General features: G+C 60.4%; 2 protein-coding genes across 5 annotated transcripts in view; one reads left to right on the top strand and one right to left on the bottom strand.

The window, feature by feature from the left end:
* The window catches only part of LOC118254046 (NADPH--cytochrome P450 reductase), a 28,998-nt gene extending 18,706 nt beyond the window's left edge, over positions 1–10,292 (top strand). For all 4 annotated transcript variants that reach the window (XM_050714828.1, XM_035559011.2, XM_050714829.1 and 1 more), the window contains 13 exons: positions 505–633; positions 1,263–1,412; positions 2,311–2,435; positions 3,332–3,421; positions 3,887–3,985; positions 4,651–4,767; positions 5,435–5,553; positions 6,974–7,155; positions 7,312–7,461; positions 7,654–7,921; positions 8,452–8,597; positions 8,872–8,957; positions 9,205–10,292. In XM_050714828.1, coding sequence (XP_050570785.1) covers positions 505–633; positions 1,263–1,412; positions 2,311–2,435; positions 3,332–3,421; positions 3,887–3,985; positions 4,651–4,767; positions 5,435–5,553; positions 6,974–7,155; positions 7,312–7,461; positions 7,654–7,921; positions 8,452–8,597; positions 8,872–8,957; positions 9,205–9,349 — 1,806 coding nt within the window. In that variant the 3' untranslated portion in view covers positions 9,350–10,292. The remainder of the gene's footprint in view (positions 1–504; positions 634–1,262; positions 1,413–2,310; positions 2,436–3,331; positions 3,422–3,886; positions 3,986–4,650; positions 4,768–5,434; positions 5,554–6,973; positions 7,156–7,311; positions 7,462–7,653; positions 7,922–8,451; positions 8,598–8,871; positions 8,958–9,204) is intronic.
* Positions 10,293–11,483: 1,191 nt separating this feature from the next.
* Positions 11,484–18,194, bottom strand: TMEM120A (transmembrane protein 120A). The gene is made up of 12 exons (XM_035559015.2): positions 17,993–18,194; positions 16,435–16,553; positions 15,880–15,996; positions 15,177–15,236; positions 14,465–14,560; positions 14,255–14,344; positions 13,776–13,841; positions 13,199–13,260; positions 12,912–13,004; positions 12,444–12,508; positions 11,847–11,915; positions 11,484–11,765 (listed from the first exon to the last, which is right to left on the bottom strand). Exons 1-12 carry the CDS (start codon positions 18,065–18,067, stop codon positions 11,652–11,654), a joined length of 1,026 nt encoding a protein of 341 aa, XP_035414908.1. The 5' UTR covers positions 18,068–18,194; the 3' UTR covers positions 11,484–11,651.
* Between the last annotated feature and the right edge of the window lie 318 nt (positions 18,195–18,512).

Below are 18,512 nucleotides of genomic sequence, written 5' to 3'. Positions count from 1 at the left end.
ACCTGGCTTGCTCTGAGATGGGAATTGCACACAGAGCTGGCAGCTTTTGACTGTTGGACTGCACGCAAGAGGAAGCAGAGGGAAAGGCGAGGGCTGGATACGTTTTCCATTTTACATCAAAGTAGCTGGCTTGCTGCAGAGCAGGAGCTCCTGTGTTCGGGCACTTCCCCAAAGCTTTGGCAAAGCTGCTCTCATCCAGGGAGTTCCCTGTTTCCAGGAGTCACCGTGCAGCCTCGAGGCTGAGAACAAACCTCGAGGGTTTGTTCTTTGGTTACAGTCTGACCCGAGTCACCTCGGAGATGACAAGAGTGATATTCCTGCTAACAGCTTAGCTTTGAGTCTTCTGCCACAAGCCTGGCGGTGCCTCGTGGACAAACGCAGGCTCCTTCCAGCTGCCGGGCTCCTGGTCCCAGGCGTTCCCGTTGTCTCTGACGAGAAGCACTTCCTCTGTGCCTTTGCCAGATGAGTAATCACCATTTAACGGGGATTTCTTCCTCTCTCCAGGGACGAAACATCGTGGTTTTCTATGGCTCCCAGACGGGCACGGCGGAGGAGTTTGCCAATCGCCTCTCCAAGGACGCTCACCGCTATGGCCTCCGCGGCATGGCAGCAGACCCAGAGGAGTATGACTTGGTAACTTAGACACAAACACGGCCTCAGGATAGATCATATCCGTCCAGAGGCCCCCAAAAAGCAGAAAGAACGTGGCCAAGGGACTGTTGCCCTGTTAGCAGTGGTACTTAGAGGAGCAAAGGAAATTGGATGAGCCTGAGAGGTGCTGAGGTGGGCTCGGTCCATGTCAGTCTATGGATTTGGGGTGAACTCTGCAACGTGTCTGAAAAAGGAGGGTAACCTGGGGTGTTTGGGAGTCGTAAGTCATCTGTTGGCAGCGTGAAACCTGCTCCGTGTTCTTTCTGTAGTTAGCATTGGTCCCATACTGCAGCAGTCTGGCACAGAGGCACTGATACCTTGTTGTTCTCTAGATGGAACAACAATCCTGTCCATTACAGCCTAGATAGAAAATTCAGTCGCTTTTCTAGTGGGGTAGAAGTACTGATTTCAGCCCAGTGAGGGTGTGGTTAGCTTTATTTCCCTTGCCATTTCAGGTGGCTTTGGTCTTTCCCCAGCCCCTGTTGTAATTAGTTGTTTGACATGACGTGGTGCTGCTCTGTGCACCAGGGCTGTAGCTGTGTTGTAGGAACAGGTTTGCCCGATAGCCGTGTTGTGGGATTCTTGGAGATTTACTCTTTGCTTTGTTGCAGTCGGACCTGAGCCGCCTCTCCGAGATCGATAAGTCTTTGGCTGTGTTCTGCATGGCCACTTACGGGGAGGGCGACCCCACGGACAATGCCCAGGACTTCTACGACTGGCTGCAGGAGGCGGACGCTGACTTGTCGGGTCTCCGATTTGCAGTAAGTTGGTTCGTTCCAGTTTCTGCTGCATTTGGGCAGGGAAGTCAAAAGCCCTCCACTGTGCTTGCACGCGGCTTGGGTAAAGGCACAACATGATGTCTGTGCCTCTTCTGGATGCGGTCCCTATTGTCTCTGTCTCCAAGCTGCACAGATATTTGCAAACACATATCTGGGGGCTTTAAACGCAGCTGTTGGAGCACGCTCTCTACTCCCTAAATCATGAGGGTTTGCTGGCGATGTCTTGCTGCAAACAGCCCAGCAGGCATTGAATATAAGGTCTGTAAATGAGTTACAGGCTGCTGCTGCTGTTCAGAAGCTAATTGAGCAGCCCTTGGCCAGATCTTCTCCCACAAATTAAATCACTCGGAGGAGTGCGTGGCTCTTTTCCTGTGCTGAGCTGAATAATTGGCTGAGATACAGCCACCTCACCTAAGCCCCAGCCAAGTTCCTTAGGCTGCATCACAATTGCAAACGAGGGGAAAATCCTCTGCTGGAGATGTTAAGCTGCTCCGTACAAAGCAGTCAGGAAGCATTCGCTGAGCGGTTTGTGGGAGGGGAGAGACAGCAAGTGGTCTGCTGGCAGTCCAGCCCCTTACTGGCCCCTAAAGGAGCTGGCACAGGCAGCTCCTGTGTGCACATCCCCTCGTTGTGCCTGAGGCCCAGCTCAGAGCAGAGTTGCCAGCTGAGCAGGCACTCTCCTGGGTCTCCTGGGCAAAGCCAGGGGTAGGTCGTAACTCAGAAAGTTCACAAATAGCTGATGGGGACCCAGGAGAGTTACTGCTGTCTGTCTGCTGTGTTCTTATTTCATCATCCTTTGTGTGCTGCTGGTCAGAGGACGCTGGCTGGCTGGGGGAAATCCAGTCCTTGCTTCTCTGTGCTTATCAACATTCTCTTCCAGGTCTTTGGGCTGGGGAACAAGACGTACGAACACTTCAATGCCATGGGGAAGTACGTGGACAAGAGACTGGAGGAGCTCGGAGCTCAGCGCATCTTTGAACTTGGGCTGGGAGATGACGATGGCAAGTGAGTGGCTCTGCTTTAGGGTCGGTCTGAGCTGGCTAAAGCGTCATGGAAGGGACCTTGGCAGGGAGTTGGATCTACTGCTAAGACACAAATTAACTCCTTAGGGCTAGTTGTGGTAGCTGACATGTCCCTGAGTGTGTGTCTGGTCTCTCTCCTACAGAGATCAGTCAGATCCCTTGGTACCTTGAGCATCCTAGGGAGTCCTGTACCTGGGGAAATCCCACAGCAGCTTTAAATGACCGTAGCTGTGTTCTTTGCAAGGCTTCACAGCCGCTTCTGCCTGTGCCCTTCTGCAGCTCCCCTGATATCCCAGCCTGTATGGATAAGTTCCTCCATCCCCGTGGAGGAGCCAGGCTCCATTTCCTTGTGAACTGTTTGCTTTATGGTAGAACGCAGCACTGTTCCAACTCAGAGGTCCAGAAATGATTGTGCTCACCTGAACACCCTTCTGGCAGGAGCTTAACCATGGAAATTACATCAACCTATGGCTTTGCCTCCAAGGACTGCAAGATTTAATTAGAGGGCTATGCCATGTGTGGGAGGCTCTGAATCTAGGAAAATAAACCCTTCCAGGTTGGAACCGGCCTTGTAGGAAGGCGACTTAATGCCAGGAGTGGGCATGAGATGGGCAAAGACCAAGCCTGAATAACAAAACCTTCCTTGGCAGAGCCCTGAAGGGAGGGGTGGTTGGTGCAGCAGGAGTTCCCTCCCATCCACTTCGTGCCCTGAAGATGCTCTGAGGCTGATCTGTGGGCATGTGGAGGTACCAAAACTGCCCGGCTCCGAGGGCAAATGGTGAAGGAGGAAGTTCATAGGGATCTGAGACGGCTCCTCTGGGAATGCCCTTCTGCTTTCTCATGGGCAGCATTACTGAACCTCTCTTTTGCCCTGCCTAGCCTGGAAGAGGACTTCATCACCTGGAGGGAGCAGTTCTGGCCGGCCGTGTGCGAGCACTTCGGGGTGGAGGCTACAGGAGAAGAGTCCAGGTGGGTGTCGGAGCAGCAGCTTCTGGGTGCCAGAGGGATCAACCGCATTTGAGCGGTGGCTGTGCCATCAGGCCTGAGCCACTGCCCCCTTCCTGCGTGCTGCCACCTCCTCCGGGCTGGAGGGCACACATGGAGCAGATCAGTGAGTGGGGCTCTTCGGACTGAGCCGATCCTGGCACAAACTCGAATGCAGCTCTGGATTTCTGTTTTGAAGGGTCGATGTGCTGGGTTTAGTTCCTTCGGGCATGGCTGTTAGGTTGGTGATACTCCCAGTGAAGTGGATGTTTCTTCTGTTTGGGCTTTCTGCATCATCTCCGTGCTTGCTCGTGTCTCAGGAGGGATGAAGGGGTGAAAGTGGCTTTTTTTTTGAACTGCAGCAAATCCAGCAAAGCAGGGGATGGTTCCAATTGTACCTTGTTGTTCCCAGTTTGACTTTTTTCCTCTTTTCTTTCCCTTTTTCTCTAGCATCCGCCAGTACGAGCTCGTGGTGCACACGGATGTGAACATGAACAAAGTGTACACGGGTGAGATGGGCCGTCTCAAAAGCTACGAGAACCAGAAGCCGTGAGTGCCAAACTGCCCTAGACCCCTAGACGGAGTGTGCATGGGTCAGGCTTCGACTGCTGGTGTTGCTGATGTTTCTAACACCACATGCCGTGCAGGCAGGGTCATTTTGGCAGCACAGCCACAGGGCAGATGTTTGCCTAAGAGATGTGGGCTCAGATCTCTCCTGGGACTCTTGGGGGTTCCCCAGTTAATGAATCATTGGTGTTTGAGAAGTTGGCTGTGTTCACAGGCACTGTTTTGGCTGGTAAGTTCCCAGCATTCGTCTCGAGGTCAGTCTGGAGCCTTTCGTCCCCCGGAGCAGTTAATGCACGATGGCTGCTTGCAGTATTGCTGTGGGGAGATTAATTGTGTAAATGAATTCCAACCTGAAATGTCGCTTTGAGATGTGACACTCCCTCTAATCCCCTGTTGCATCACTTGTTCTTAATGGGGTAGGAGCTGTTGACTGCTGGGCTGTGCTTAGAAGGAAAATGATCTGTTTTCTTTGCCAGTGTGGGTAGCAGCAGGATCGTAATAAGTTTCGTGCTGTGGCGTGCTTTGAAACAAGAGCCAGGGCAGCCCTGTGCTCAGATGGTGGAAGCCTGCTCTGGAGCATTCCTGGATGAAGGCAGTGCTGTGAGCCTGCAGGAGAGTAACCCAGAGGTCTTTGTCTTTCCTTCCAGACCATTTGATGCCAAGAACCCCTTCCTGGCTGTGGTTACAGAGAACCGTAAGCTGAACGAGGGCGGAGAGCGACACCTCATGCACCTGGAGCTGGACATCTCCAATTCCAAAATCAGGTAGTTGCCCATGGGAGGCTGCTGCCCTCTTTTGTCTGGAGCCAAAACTTAACACTGCCCCCTCTTGGCTTCTGGACCACATATCAGGTACTCCAAATCAGGATTTTCTCCCACTTTTTGGGCTGTAGCTCACCACCCTGAGCCCTTCCATAGTTGCACATCCATCCCACCTGAGCAGTGCCAGCTGCAGGAATTCTCTAGGGGTTGTCCAAAGAACAAGGGGGCAGGCAAACTGTGAGGGGCAGGAACTGGGGATGGCTCGCGTCTACGTTTGCTTGGCTTAAGACGGATGAGCAAAGGGAGGATAGAGCCCTGCTCTTCAGCTCTCTTGCTGGCTTAAATTCATCTGTGTGCTTGTGAGAAAGCACAGCGCAGGGACCTGGCCTGTCCTTGCTGGAAGCCTGGCCTCACTGAAGTCTGTGGCAAAACTGCTGTTGTCTTGGAGCTCCCCCATAAAAGACTAGGTTCTTAAAACCATTATTCCCCAGTGGTCCTGTGCTGCTCTGACTGCCAGCTCGGGGGTCCCTGACCCTGCAGGTGCTGTGCAGGAGCTCAGCCCTGCTGTCCTGCTGAGCTCCAGCCTGCTCGTCCTCCAGCTGAGCAGCTTGGGCTTGGCGTGGGCGAGAAGTGCCAATTTTCATCTCTTCTCTTCCTGTTTTCGTACCAGGTATGAGTCTGGGGACCACGTGGCTGTGTACCCGGCCAATGACTCATCTCTGGTGAATCAGATTGGCGAGATCCTGGGCACGGACCTGGATACAATCATGTCCCTGAACAACTTGGACGGTGAGTGTGGATCACCCCTGAGCATCAGTAGCTCTCCTTCTGCCACGGCCTCTTGTCCTTGCCACCGGAGCAGAGGTCAGATCCCCTCCGGGTCCCGTAAGGCAAACAGGGACATCCCGCGGCCACTCTGAGTGCGGAGCCATTTTGCGGCAGTGGCTCAGAGCCTGCTGTGAGCCAGCCGAAGTGGGTCAGTTGTGAAATGTACTCGGTGTGCCCATTCAACAACAAGTTACGTAACAGCACGCTCCTGATCACAGAGCACCAGCCCACCGGAGCATCCTTCTGCTGCTGCAGCCCCAGAGCTCGAGAGGAGCTCTGGAGCCTGAAACGCTGGTATTGAGTCCCTGGAGAATGCACAGGCCTGGGGACGGAGCTGCCGGAGGAGAGCATGTCTCAGTGCTGATTCAAAGAGCTTCTCTTGGGCACCGTTCCCAGCAGAGCTCGCCTCTGGCAAGAGGGAGGTTACAGCTGCTGCCCATCTTGCTCCTGAGGCGGTGAAGCCTGCCCCAAGGCATCAGAGCTGCTGGCCCGGGAGCTGGCTCCTGGTTTCCAGAGAGCAATTGGCTTTAATGGACTGCTGGAGCTCTGGTCTGGTGTCTGGCCTCATATCATCATTCGTGTCCCTTTTGGTGCTCTTAGTTTGCTAAACTGAATGGCTCCAGCCTTGGCTGCTGGTGCTTCACCTCCCCGGGGGCTGTGAGCACAGATGTCCGTGGCCGAAGGATGCTTCCGAGGGCAGGTCTGACGGGGGCATTAAGAGCATGAAGCCAAACTAGCCGTGCAGAGCCTCCTCCTGCTGGGCCTGGCATTTTGCTGGATGTCTCTGCCCTGAGCTCACCCTGGGAAACCTGCTCCCACCTCTGCGTGGACCCCAGGGTCCAAGCACTGCTGTTCTCCAGGCTGAGGGCACGCCGTGCCTTCCGCGTGGCCTTCCCAAGGTGTGTCTGTGCAGTGAGACTTCCCGTGGGAGGCAAGGAACAAAAACAGGGGGCGTCGAAGTACTTGGAGGCGGTAGGCAGAGAGCAAGACGTGTCACCTGAGCTGTTGGGTCGGCTGCACTCTTGCTCCCCCTGCCCTGAATGTTGCTGCCCCTGGAAGACAGGACGATGAGCCAAGCCCTTGCCCTCTGCAGCGTGCGTGGATGTTTTGGGTCAGTGTCCCGTCGGGGTGGCACCTGTGAAATGCAGAATGGGCAACCAGGAGACAGCTGCCTGGGGACGGGGCTGCCCTGTGCTGGCGCTGCTTCGTAGTGGGAGCAGGGCTTTGGCCAGGAGGCTGCTTCAGCCCTGGGGCTTCTCTCTCCTCCCCTGCTGCGCCTGACCCCTGTACTGCATGTAGCACTGGCAGGAAATCTCTGATTTAACAAGTAATTGCTCACTTACTTTTTTTTTTTTTTCCTCTTTCCTCTTGTCTCCTCCAGAGGAATCCAATAAGAAACACCCCTTCCCCTGCCCCACGTCGTACCGCACAGCCCTGACGTACTACCTGGACATCACCAACCCGCCCCGCACCAACGTGCTCTACGAGCTGGCGCAGTACGCCACCGACAGCAGCGAGCAGGAGCGCCTCCGAAAAATGGCATCGTCCACTGCGGAGGGGAAGGTGGGAGCTGCAGCCTCCCCAGCAGAGCTGGGTTGAACTGGGGCCAGGGCTGGGGGCTGGGGCTGGGGGGGCGGCCAGAAGGGACGCAGGGCTGCTGGGCACCGTGTGCAGGGAGCTCTGGGGAAGTCACCGTGCACGTGCCCTCCTTGCCCACAGGCTCTCTACCTCAGCTGGGTGGTGGAGGCCCGGAGGAACATCCTGGCCATCCTGCAGGACATGCCCTCGCTGCGCCCCCCCATCGACCACTTGTGTGAGCTCCTGCCCCGCCTGCAGGCCCGCTACTACTCCATCGCCTCCTCCTCCAAGGTGAGCGTGCTCCTGGTAGGGACGAAGGTTGCTGGGAAGGCACTGGAGCTTTGGCAGCACAGCACCACGGTCCTTCCATGCCTGAGAAGTGGGGTTATCCCGACCTGTGTAGGGTCCGCAGAGGGAAACTGGGTGTCCCACGTTGCTGTGGGGGCTCCCTCTCTGCCTGGCTCTGACGTCCCCTTCCCGCAGGTTCACCCCAACGCCATCCACATCTGTGCTGTGACGGTGGAGTACGAGACCAAGACGGGGCGGCTGAACAAAGGGGTGGCCACCAACTGGCTCAAAAACAAGGTGCCCAACGAGAACGGGAGCAACTCCCTGGTGCCCATGTACGTCAGGAAGTCCCAGTTCCGCCTGCCCTTCAAGCCCAGCACGCCCGTCATCATGATCGGACCAGGGACCGGCATAGCCCCCTTCATCGGCTTCATCCAGGAGCGGGCCTGGCTCAAACAGCAAGGTGAGCGCCCAGAAACCTCCCTGGGCATGAGCTGCCGCAGGGCAGTGCTCTGCGGGGCTGGCCAGCGCCTCCATCTGCCCAGCAGCTTGTGCTGGTCACACCTCGCTGATGGGTCAAATCTGCGACCACCTCCCCAGATAACCAGAGTCGGGTCACTTACACTCATTTCTAACGCATGTAGCTATTGAATGAGCTTCTCCTCATAAACAGAGGCAGCAGCACAGCTCTGCCAGCCCAGAATCGCAGAATCATCTAGGTTGGAAGCGACCTCCAAGATCACCCAGTCCAACCTCTGACCTAACACTAACAAGTCCTCCACTAAACCATATCACTAAGCTCCACATCTAAACGTCTTTTAAAGACCTCCAGGGATGGTGACCACCACTTCCCTGGGCAGCCCATTCCAACGCCTCACAACCCTTTTGGTAAAGAAGTTTTTCCTGGGCGAGCTGGACAGGGGGAGGCGGGGGTGGCAGGACCGGGGTGCTGCTGAGGGCCGGCGGATTAGTGCATGCCCTGTGACCCCGCAGGCAAGGAGGTGGGCGAGACGGTGCTGTACTACGGCTGCCGCCACGAGCGCGAGGACTACCTGTACCGCGAGGAGCTGGCCCGCTTCCAGCAGGAGGGTGTCCTCACCCAGCTCAACGTCGCCTTCTCCAGGGACCAGGCTGAGAAGGTACTGCTCCTGCCCCCCCCACCCCCCCGGCTGCTCGCCCTGCCCAGCTCATGGTGCTAGGGGGAAAATAAGGCTGGAAACACGCAGCCTGCTGTCAGGGAACGGCCGTGGCAGTCACGGGAATCCCCAGCTCCTCTGCTGCCTCGTGGGGCTGCGTGGGGTGGGCGAGCTGTGGGCATGGGCTTGGCTTCCCTCCCTCGCCCCAGCCTGTGACACCGCTTGGGGGTACGGGGGCTCTGCCCCTCTCACCTCCCCCCTGCTTGTTTCCTGCCAGGTTTACGTTCAGCACTTACTAAAGAAGAACAAGGAGAACATCTGGAAGCTGGTGAATGATGGAAATGCTCACATCTATGTGTGTGGGTAAGTCAAGGGGCAGGGGAAGGACTTTGGGAAAACGTTCCTGTTTTTTGGAAAACGGGCATGACTCAACTTACCCACTGCCGTGTTACAAATCCTGGGAGGGTTTTGTCATCCTTGTTCTAGGGGATGGTGAGCAGCCAGCTTAAATGTGCTGGGCTGAGCAAACCCTCCCCATCTGGGTGTTCGGAGACAACCAGGGCTTGGTGGCTCCGTGTCACCACCTCGCTCACGGTCTTCTCCTTTCCAGGGATGCCCGCAACATGGCCCGGGACGTACAGAACACTTTCTACGAGATCGTGGCTGAGTATGGGAACATGAGCCAGTCCCAGGCCACGGACTATGTAAAGAAACTGATGACTAAGGGCCGCTACTCTTTGGACGTCTGGAGCTAAGAGCGGGGCTGGTGGGGCCAGGGAGAGAACGGGTCCCCAGGAACGGGCCTGTGGGAGGCAGAAGGTGCCTGCCCACCCGCTGCTCCTGTGGGCGACTGCCTCGTCCTCAGCCTACAGCGACCCCAGTGTCACCCCCAGCCCCTCCTGGGCTGCAGCCGTCTCCAGGGCAGGCTGCGTGTCCCAGGGGGTGGAAGGGGTTGAGAGGGGCAGGGGGGTGGCTGGGGCTTTGTCCCCGGTGTTCGCCTTGGGGTTGGTGACAGCCGACGCCGGCAGGAGGGACAGGTGGCACCGGGGGAGCTCTGGGCTCCTTCCTGCACACGAGGTGCTGCCTTATTCCCGGAGCTGCTGCCCACCCTCGTGCCAGGCAGGCTGGGGATGGCAGGGGGTGGAGGAGCCGGGCAGCCCCCCCCCCCCCCCCCCTTCCCCGTGCTGTGGGTTTGGTGCGAGGGCACGGTGTGAGGCAGCGACCCGCTCTCGCCTCCCTCCCACCCTGTTTGGCCACCTCTAGGACTGGAGCCGCGGGGCTGGCAGCCGGCTTCGGGCGCAGAGCTGCCCCGTGCCATCACCAAACGACAGCAGGCGGCTGCTCTGAGGAAAAGGCAGAGCCAGCACCCAGCCCGGGCCAGCTGGGACCCCGCAGGCACCCCTCTCCTTCCCCTGCTGCCCTCATCTGCTCCAGGGAAGGGGCGGCTCCTGTCCCCTCTGGAAGAGACCTGCTCTGGGGTCACGGCTGCTGGGGCCCTGCTGGCTCCCTTGGGTCCTGCAGCCGCTGGCTCCCCTGTGCCCAGCCCCTCCGTCATGCTGTGTACGCTCATTTTTTAAATACTATTTTTATTTTAACATCTTTGTGATTTAATCATGGAAAAAAAAAACTTTCAGGCTTTCCAATGACTGTAAATTATTTAAATATACGTGCCCTTGGAATAAAAACACAGTTTCTGTAGTTTGCTTCCTGCCTTCCCACGCGCCCCCTGCTCAGCCGAAGGAGGCAGGCAGGCAGGCAGGAGCAGCAGCTGCGGCCTCGCAGCCTTCCCTGCATGGAGGGGACCCGAGGAGGAGGCAGCAGCTGTGGGATTCGGCTGGCAGGAGGCTTGGGGCAGCTCCTCCCCGAGGTGCCAAGCCCAGGCAGGGAGGTGAGGACAGCAGCGGTGCACAGCGGGCAGGCGGCTCGGGACTGAGACACAGCTGCACTAGAAATGCTCTTTGGTTTCCTACGTTTCAGGAGTTCCCTGCAGTTGTACCAGGCTTCAGGGACACTGAATCCTGCCTGGGGTGTCCCTGCTCTGCTTGTTCTGTGGCCGCAGCCGGTGGCACAGGGGCTGTGTGTGCCGGGGGGCTGTGGGAGGGCGCTGGCAGCTCCCAGCCCTGCTCTGCTCAGCCCTCCCCTCCCCAGCGCACCCAGCTGGGAAGCTCTGCACCCCAGGCTGGCCTGGGGGCAGCTGGGGACGGTTTTCTTCCCTCCCCACCACCTTCCTTCAGCCCACAGCCAGCCTGGCCCTAAGTGCAGAGCAGAGCCTGCAAACTGCGCCACGACCCCAGCAAACCGAGGCAGCGCCTTCCCTTTATTATTTTTGCACATGCATCCTCCAGAGATGCAAGCCCAGGGTGCTGGTCGCACAGCTCCAGAGTAAAGCCTGGGGCGGGCTCACGGTGCTCCCACCCCTCCCCTGCCCCAGCTCCTCCAGCTCAGCACCCTCTGCAGCGAGGAGGAACCGGGGGCAGCCCATGCTGGAAGCCAGCGTGTCTGCATGGCCCCGACCTCCCCCGAAAGCCCAGGGGGCTGCCGGGGCAGCGACTGCTCCCTGCTGGCCTCTGCCTTCAGCACCAGGAGCTGCCCCGGCTGCAGGGCTGGGGACAAGGTGAGCCTTCAGCAGCAGGCACCCGTCAGCCTCACGCCCGGCCTCGTCCCAAGGGTGCTGATGCAAGCTGGGTGCCCCAGGCTGCTCCCTGCCCGCAGCAGGGCGAGGAGGAGTCGGGCTCCACCCCAGAACCATCCCTGCAAATGTCTTCAGGGCACAGAGGAGGGGAGTGGCTGTCCCGGGCCCCCTGCTCCTCCCAGGGGAGGAAGGCAGGCAGGACAGAGGTGCAGGGTGCTCCTGCTGCCAGGTGAGTGACACGGGCACAGATCCAGCACTGCAGCGAACGCTTCTATTCATGAGCAGCCCCCGAGCTCTGTCCCGTGTCCGGGCTTCCACGGAACGGGGAGAGACACCCGAGTCCGGACGGCATCGAGGCAAGGAGATGGGAACGGAGGACAGAGCCAGTGGGGAGAAACAAGTCCTGGCCCCTACAGCGCCCCTCTTCAGTCCCGCTTGGTGTCTTTGTTCTGGTTCTGAAACTTCTGGTGGACAACGCGGAGTGTGGTGAAGAAGTTCCCCAGGAAGAGGATGAAGAAGGGGAGGCCGCACATGAGGACCTGCGGGAGGCGTGGGTCAGCGGAGGGACGTGCCCGGCACAGACGCCCCCTCCCCGGGCAGCCGTCTGGAGCCCCCCTTACCTGCCACTCCTTGCACTCCGGGTGCTGGATCATCCGGAAGAGGGTGACGGCGTTGTACAGCTGCCAGAACTGCAGAGACAGGAGGCTTAGGGCTTTTCAAAGGCTCAGCCCTGTGCTGCTGCTCATCCCAACACTCCTCCAGGCACAAACCTTGCGTGAGGCCAGCCTGCCCCGGCACGGCACTGGGACCACAGCACTCATCCCCCAGGGGACCCAGCTGGGACGTTTCCCCCTTCCTTGCCACCTTCTGGAGCCCAGCAGCCTGCAGCAAGCCTCCCACCAGCCTACTGCTTTCGGCCATCAGCCTGACCGATTTAAGGAGGAATTGGACCTTGGGCAGCAGCTCGAGAGCTGACGTTCAGAAGGGTTCGGGGAGGGTTGGCAGAGCCAGCCCCTCTGCTGTACTTTGCACATCGCTCGAGCACTTGGCACAGCTACCCCATCTCGCTAGCCAAGCTGTGGAGGTGGTGCTTTGGTGCAAAAAGGAAAAGGCTCAGCCTCCGGCCTCCATAGGGCGCAGCGGGAACGCACTACGACTCAGTCACCCCTGAGGCTCTGGCCTCCTGCAGGTCCCCGCGAGGATCGGTGCGCACTCACCTGCCCAAAGAAGAGGAAGGGGAGCAGGAACGTGAGGCCTCTCCACATCCAGGACTGGAAGCCCTCTGCAGAGGATGAAGGTTTGCTGAGAACACGCTCATTAGGGGGCCAGATGGAGCCAAGCTCCTGAGGTCAGGGGCAAGGAAGTTCAGTGGCCATGTCCCTCACTGAGGTCCTGAAGGCTCATGCAGCCTCCCCAAGGGCACTTGTGTGTGCAGGGAGGGCTCAGGCAGGTTTTCCTAGCCTTGGGGTCTAGTGGAGCCTCTGGAGGAAGCTCCTTGCGTGGGACTACCCTCACAGCGAGCTCCCTGGGCTGCAGAGGCCGCTGTCTAGATTGCTTCTAACAGGAACCACAGCTCCCACAGCCTAGCACCAGTCGTACTGGGAGGGAGGCTGCCAGAAGCTGTGGGCCCAGGAGCAGAGGTGACAGCAGGTCTGGGACAACCAGTAAGGGCAATCCTGGCTTACCCACAGTGAGATCCATGTTGTGCCTCTCGCCCAGCGCTCGGAGCCGGTACAAGCACCCACTCTGGTAGTAGTACTGGAGGAACTGCACAAAGCCTGCAAGGAGAGGGCAGATGAGGGCAGGAGGCACCGGCCTGTGGCACTCAGCCACATCGTCCCTGCTCTGAGACCTTCCTCGCCCCGGGGAGGCAGGAGAAAAGCCAAGGGAAAACCCAGGCGAGCTAAGAGCTTTGAGCAACCGCAGCCAGTTCTCCGCGTGTCAAGAACCCAGCAGGCACAGCAGCACTTACTCTGGTACATGGAGAAGGAGAGGAACTGGTTCCTGAACATCTGGTACATGAGCCCATCCGGCCTGGGGAGAGAGGATGCTGGCTGGGGTGTGCGGGGCTGCGAGGAGACGCCTTCAGCCCTGCCTGCCCCACGGCTGTGGTAACGGCACCGCTGCCACCAAAACGGGGGGCTCCCCAGCTCGGGTACCCCAGCGCAGCTCCCCCGCGTTAGTGTCTTGTTGAACAGTGTTTGCAGCAAGTCAGTGCAACAGCGTCCAGCTTGGGGAGCCAGCAGTGGGGAGGCAGCTGGTACAGGGGTCAGGAAAACACTGCGGCAGCCCTTGGACAAGGATTGCAACACTTCGGGGTCACGTTTCCCAACCCAGAGCCCCGAGCAGTGCTGCCTGCCCTGCTACGTGCTGGTGGCTGCTGCTCTTTGGAGTGCTTGGGCCTGGTGAGGACCGCGTGGAGTTGCCCGTTAGACCACAATGTCCGTGGAGCAGGAATACAGCTACGGGTCAGCGCATGAAGGGTAAAGGCCCCGTCACCAGGCAGGCTGCAGTCTGAACCCCCAGGAGCCAGGAGGACGCAGGCTTACCAAGTCAGCATGACGCCCGACAGGAACGTGGAGACGTAGTGGTGGAAAACCCACCAGCCCTTGATTCTGGAAGGCAGACACAGGCGAGGGGTCAGGAGTCAAGAACCAAGCACAGCCCAGGAAAGCAGAGCCAGCCACGTGCCAGCCACCCTCTGTCTCCCAGGGCAAGGCGAGGAGCAGGGATGGCCACGAGATGGCCGCATGCAGAGTGGGGACCCAGCGCCTCCGGTCCAGGTGGCACTCAGGGGCTGCTCCGGCTTCCCCACCACCTCCACACCGTGAGTTCATCCCTCCCACGCCAGCAACTGCCTCCTAAAGCCAGCTCGTGCAGCTAATTACTGGGGTTTGCTACACACCCTGAGTAGGAGGCATCAGCTGCTCCCTTGGGAAGCGCGGAGCTGCGCCGTGGCCCCACGGGGGGGACCAGGTGCCTGCACGCCCCTCTCCCGGCTGCCCTCCCCGAGCCCCGAGGGACTCACTTGGATCCGTTGTTGATCAGGATGCTCTCCCGGATGGTGAGGGTGCAGTAGTACCACACCAGGAGGAAGTTGAAGACGGCGTCTGTCACCCTGGGGTGAAGCAAAGCGGGGGTGAAAGGGCAGCAGCGAGGCTCAGGGACCGAGCAGCGACGGCCGCAGGACGCTCACCCACGCCCAGCACCTTACGGACAGCACCCAGCCCAGGCTCACCTGGAGTTGAGGAGGAACCGACAGGAGAAGGACACGATGAGCAAGATGATGGTGAGGTAGAGCTTGAACTTCTCGTACTCATCTTTGTAGGCAAACCTGCGGGGAAGCACAAGGTTGGAGCAAGGTGGCTGCTGCCAGTCTGCGTCCTCCCGTCCTGCCTGGCCAGGCAAAAATGCTGCTCTGCTGGGAACCTCTCGGAGGTGCGAAGGGAAAACCCTGTCCTCTGGGCACTTCTGAGAGAGGAAACCATGCTGCATTCATGCTGGTGAGCAGGGGGAGCTCCCAGGGGAGCCGAGCAGATCGGTGTCCGTTCAGCACTTCTCAGGGAGCTGATGGAACTGGATGGGGTCGGGGCTCTCTGCTCAGCACCTTCCTGCACGTGGGGGCTGAGGGCCAAGCCCAGTTTTTCCCCAGGGGAAGAGGAGAGGGCTCGCCACAACTCTGTCCCTCCTGGAAGTCCCTGACGTGGAGGAAACTCAGGCACAGCGTTGGTGGCAGATCGGAACGGTCCGTCCCAGCCCGGCCACGGGAGCTAAAGCAGGGCCAAGGGCTGGTTCTGGGAAGGGAGGAACTGAACAGAGCAGGGACGGAATCTGCACGAGGTGGGTCAAGGCAGCCACATGCCCGGGGGAAGATTTATTGCTTCCTTGTGACACAAGGGGCTCCCAAACCCCCCCCGAAGCACACACTGGCCGCAGCACGCGGGCCGTACTTAGCCTGCTTGCTGAGCAGCGTGACGTTCACGTTCCCAAGCACCAGACTCAGGTACAACCTGGCGAGAGAGCAGAGGCATGCGGTGGGCGCCTGCCCAGGGCTGGCCGGCTGCCCGGCCGTCCCGTGGCGCAGCCGTCACCTCCCCGACCCCGTCCCGTGTGTGGTGACGCCGGGGAAGGGGCGCACGGATGTTTTCCACCGGGCGCTGCCAGGAGGCGTGCGTGGTGCTGGCATCCCGCCCCGAGGGTGGCAGTGGGGTGGCCAAGGCCAGAGCCACCCCCTCCGTCGGCACCCAGCGGGGCGCTGGCCAGGGGCTCAAGGGCAGGAGAAGGTGGTGGCGGGGCCCGGGGAGGCCGGGGCTGGCTCAGTCCCAGGCGTCCTGGGGCAGCGAGGCAGTGTGGCAGCAGCCAAGGGCAGGGCGACAGCAGGGTCGTGCCTCGTGGCTTTACAGCTGCTGGGGGCTTGTGCTGCGCATTGAAGGCTTTTGTCCTTCCGAGAGGGGCACTAAGGTTTCCTCCAGGGGTGGAGGTGAAGGATCTGGCCCTGGCAACAGCTTCCAAGGGCACCAGCCACCTTCCAGCCCTCTGCCTCCCCAGGAGCTCCTCTGGCAGGGAGAGGATCGGCCGTGGGAGGACCCTGGCACCCACAGACCCCGGCTGTCCTGAGTCCCTCTGGCAAAGGGACCACGAGGTGCCTCGTACCCGTTCTTCTTTGGCAGATAGGCCTCCATCTCAAAGAAGACGTTCTGCCTCTCTTTGATTAGGCTCTGGGTCTCCTGGATGGACTCCTGCTGTTCGGGACTCACGTGGGCCTTGCATCTGGGGGAGGAAACACAGGCGCTGTGGCATCAGGGTAGCCTCGGTCACAGCCCAGCACGGGCTGGTGTGATGTGAGGCTGTGTCTCGGACAAGGACACCCCAAGGACGGGAAGGACGAACAGGAGGGGAGTCTGCACCTCCAGCTGCTGGGAGAGCTCCTGTGGGGCAGGCCTGGGGATTGCTGGAGGGAAGGGAGCAGGGATGAAAGGGAAGGGGCAGCAGCTCTTCCCAGCTCTTCCCACCGCCAAGCAGGCAGCTAAAGCTCCCAACTGCAGCCAAGGCACAACTGGGGAAGGGAAAGCCGAGGAAAACCTGCCTGCGTACAGCCAGACCTCAACAGCCCTTTTTAACGTTTGCACTGGGGAGAGCCGGGAGTGCATTCGGTAGCCCCGTCCTCGTGGCTCTCTCCTCCCCGGCTGCCGCAGGACGCCAGCTTACTTTTTGAGGGACAAGGACAGCTCCTTCAGCCGCTTCTTCTGCCGTGCGATGGAGCTGGAGATCCCGTCCTGCAGCTTGGTTAGCTCCTCGAGTTTCTGCTTGTACAGCTTGTGATTATCCTGGGCACGAGAGAGAGCAGCACGCTCCAGCTACCTGCTCTAGGATGGCGCAGGGTGCCTGATGCCCTCCCATTCTGCTCAGCTGGCACCTCAGGAAGACCCCAGAGAAACCGGGCAGGCTTTGCCTACCTGCGCCCTGCTCCCCCGGCCCCGCAGCCCCACGAGGAATCGGGATGAGACTGGAGCAGCAGTGCAGAAGGCTCAGGAGTTATTTTAGCAGAACCCCCTGACCGCAGCCAAGGGGCTGCAACTCAAACGCTGCTGTGGGGGCACAGAGGTGGCTTTGCTGCTGCTGTCACCCTGGGTGCCCGTGGTTTGGGCCAGGCCCCCCAGCCCTGCCCTGGGATGCTGGAGGGAGCCCCTGCGCCAGGAGGGCTTGCGGCGGGGCCGGCTGCACGGCCCCACGTGCCACCGTAACCCAACGGCACCTGGGTAACGCTAGATGCCATTCTTCTGCTATATTTAGACAGGAAAGGAGAGACCGCGCTATGTCAATGCTCCTTGTCCCAGTCAGCTGAAAAACAACCTTAACTCGACTGGGGGCAGCCCCAGCGCCGCCACCTCCAAAGAATTAAATGCTGCTCGCGACAACCCTTGGACTAGACCTTGGTGTAGACGTGTTTCAGGCTCTGCGGTTCTTATCGAGCACTTTATCAGCAGCTGTCAAAGCTCTTCCCAGCAGGGAAAGGTGAAACAGAGGAGGGAAACACCTTGTGGCTGCAGCAGGGGGAGAACAGATCCCAGATGCTCCCCGCTCCCCCAGCAGTGATTTATGTCCCGGCAGCACGTTTGTGCTCCACAAACACCCTACCCTGCTCCTGCTGCTCTCAGTTAGCTGGGACCAAGCGCCACGTGTGACACCCGCTCCTAAAGAGGTGCCGGCCTGGGTCCTGCTGCTCTGCACCACAGCGGGGCCACCGCGCTCCGAGGGGGTCTGATGGAGAGCCGCGCTGGGGCTGGGGGCTCGGGGCCGCAGGACAGAGCTGTCACGTCCCCAGGGCCAGCCTGGGGCCAGCTGCTCCATCCCCACAGCCCCTATGGAGCAAGAGCGGGGGTTTCTCAAAGCCTCCCTTGCCCCAGATCTGGGCACAGCCGCAGCGCGCCTGCAACAGCCGGGGGAAGGAGGGGAAAAGGGAACTGGGGCCGCTGGGGCCGGCCGGGGGCCGAGCAGGAGGTGCCAGCCCCTGCCTCCCCCTGCCTCCCCTGGCCTCCTCGCCCCCTGCCCAGCCTCTCCCGCAGGCAGACCTCAGCCTCTCCCCGGGAGGTTTCGCGGAGCAGACGGGAACGGAGCCGGCAGCACCCGGCACGGAGCCACCCGGGGGTGCTGGGGAGGGGGGTCCCGAGCCCTCAGGGCAAAAGAGGGGCGGCGGGGGAGCCCCGGAGCCTCGCCCTCGGAGGCTGCGGGGCGGGCGGGGGCTCGGCTCGGAGCCCGCCGGTACCTGGATGCGCTGGTAGCCGTCCTGCAGCTCTTCCCACTCCCGCAGGCAGTCGGCGGCCGAGGCGCCGCCGGCCATGGCGGAGGCGGCGGGGCCGGAGGCCGGTAGGCAAAGCAACGGAGGCGGAAAGGCACCGAGGCTGCTGGAGGCCACCAGGCACCGGGCCCGGCGCCGCCGCCGTCTTCCGGGCACGCCCCGAGCCGGGGGAGGCGGGACCGGCACCGGGGGGGGACCGGCGGCGGGGCTGCGCCCGCTACCGGCGGCTGCCGGGGCCCGGCCTCCGCCGAGCCGCCCCCTCGGCTCGGGCGGATCTCGGTCCCCGTGTGTGGGCGTTTGGGTTCTCACCGGGAGCCCCCGGGGGTAACGGGCGGGGGCCGGGGCGCGGAGCTCCCTCCGCAGCAATGCCACGGGCTGGGGGAGGACGGGGAAGGGCAAGGAGCGGGGTGGGGGGAGCACCGGGGGGGCTCTGAGGGCCCCCCACGAGCCACACGGCGATAAATTCTTAGCAGAGAGCGCAGGGAGA

Source organism: Cygnus atratus, chromosome 20 (assembly GCF_013377495.2).
Source record: "Cygnus atratus isolate AKBS03 ecotype Queensland, Australia chromosome 20, CAtr_DNAZoo_HiC_assembly, whole genome shotgun sequence".
NCBI classification, from domain to species: Eukaryota; Metazoa; Chordata; class Aves; order Anseriformes; family Anatidae; genus Cygnus; species Cygnus atratus.
The sequence above is the reverse complement of the archived record's forward strand: the minus strand, read 5'-3'. Positions and strand labels throughout refer to the sequence as shown.

Bases quoted from the DNA above. Each gene is read 5' to 3' on its own strand.
- TMEM120A (XM_035559015.2), bottom strand. From the start codon at position 18,067: ATGGCCGGCGGCGCCTCGGCCGCCGACTGCCTGCGGGAGTGGGAAGAG. The intron at 13,842-14,254 runs GTGAGTCCCTCG...TCTGCCTTCCAG, and splicing joins CTGATCAACAACGGATCCAA to AATCAAGGGCTGGTGGGTTT. The intron at 11,916-12,443 runs GTGAGTGCGCAC...CTGTCTCTGCAG, and splicing joins CCTTCCTCTTCTTTGGGCAG to TTCTGGCAGCTGTACAACGC.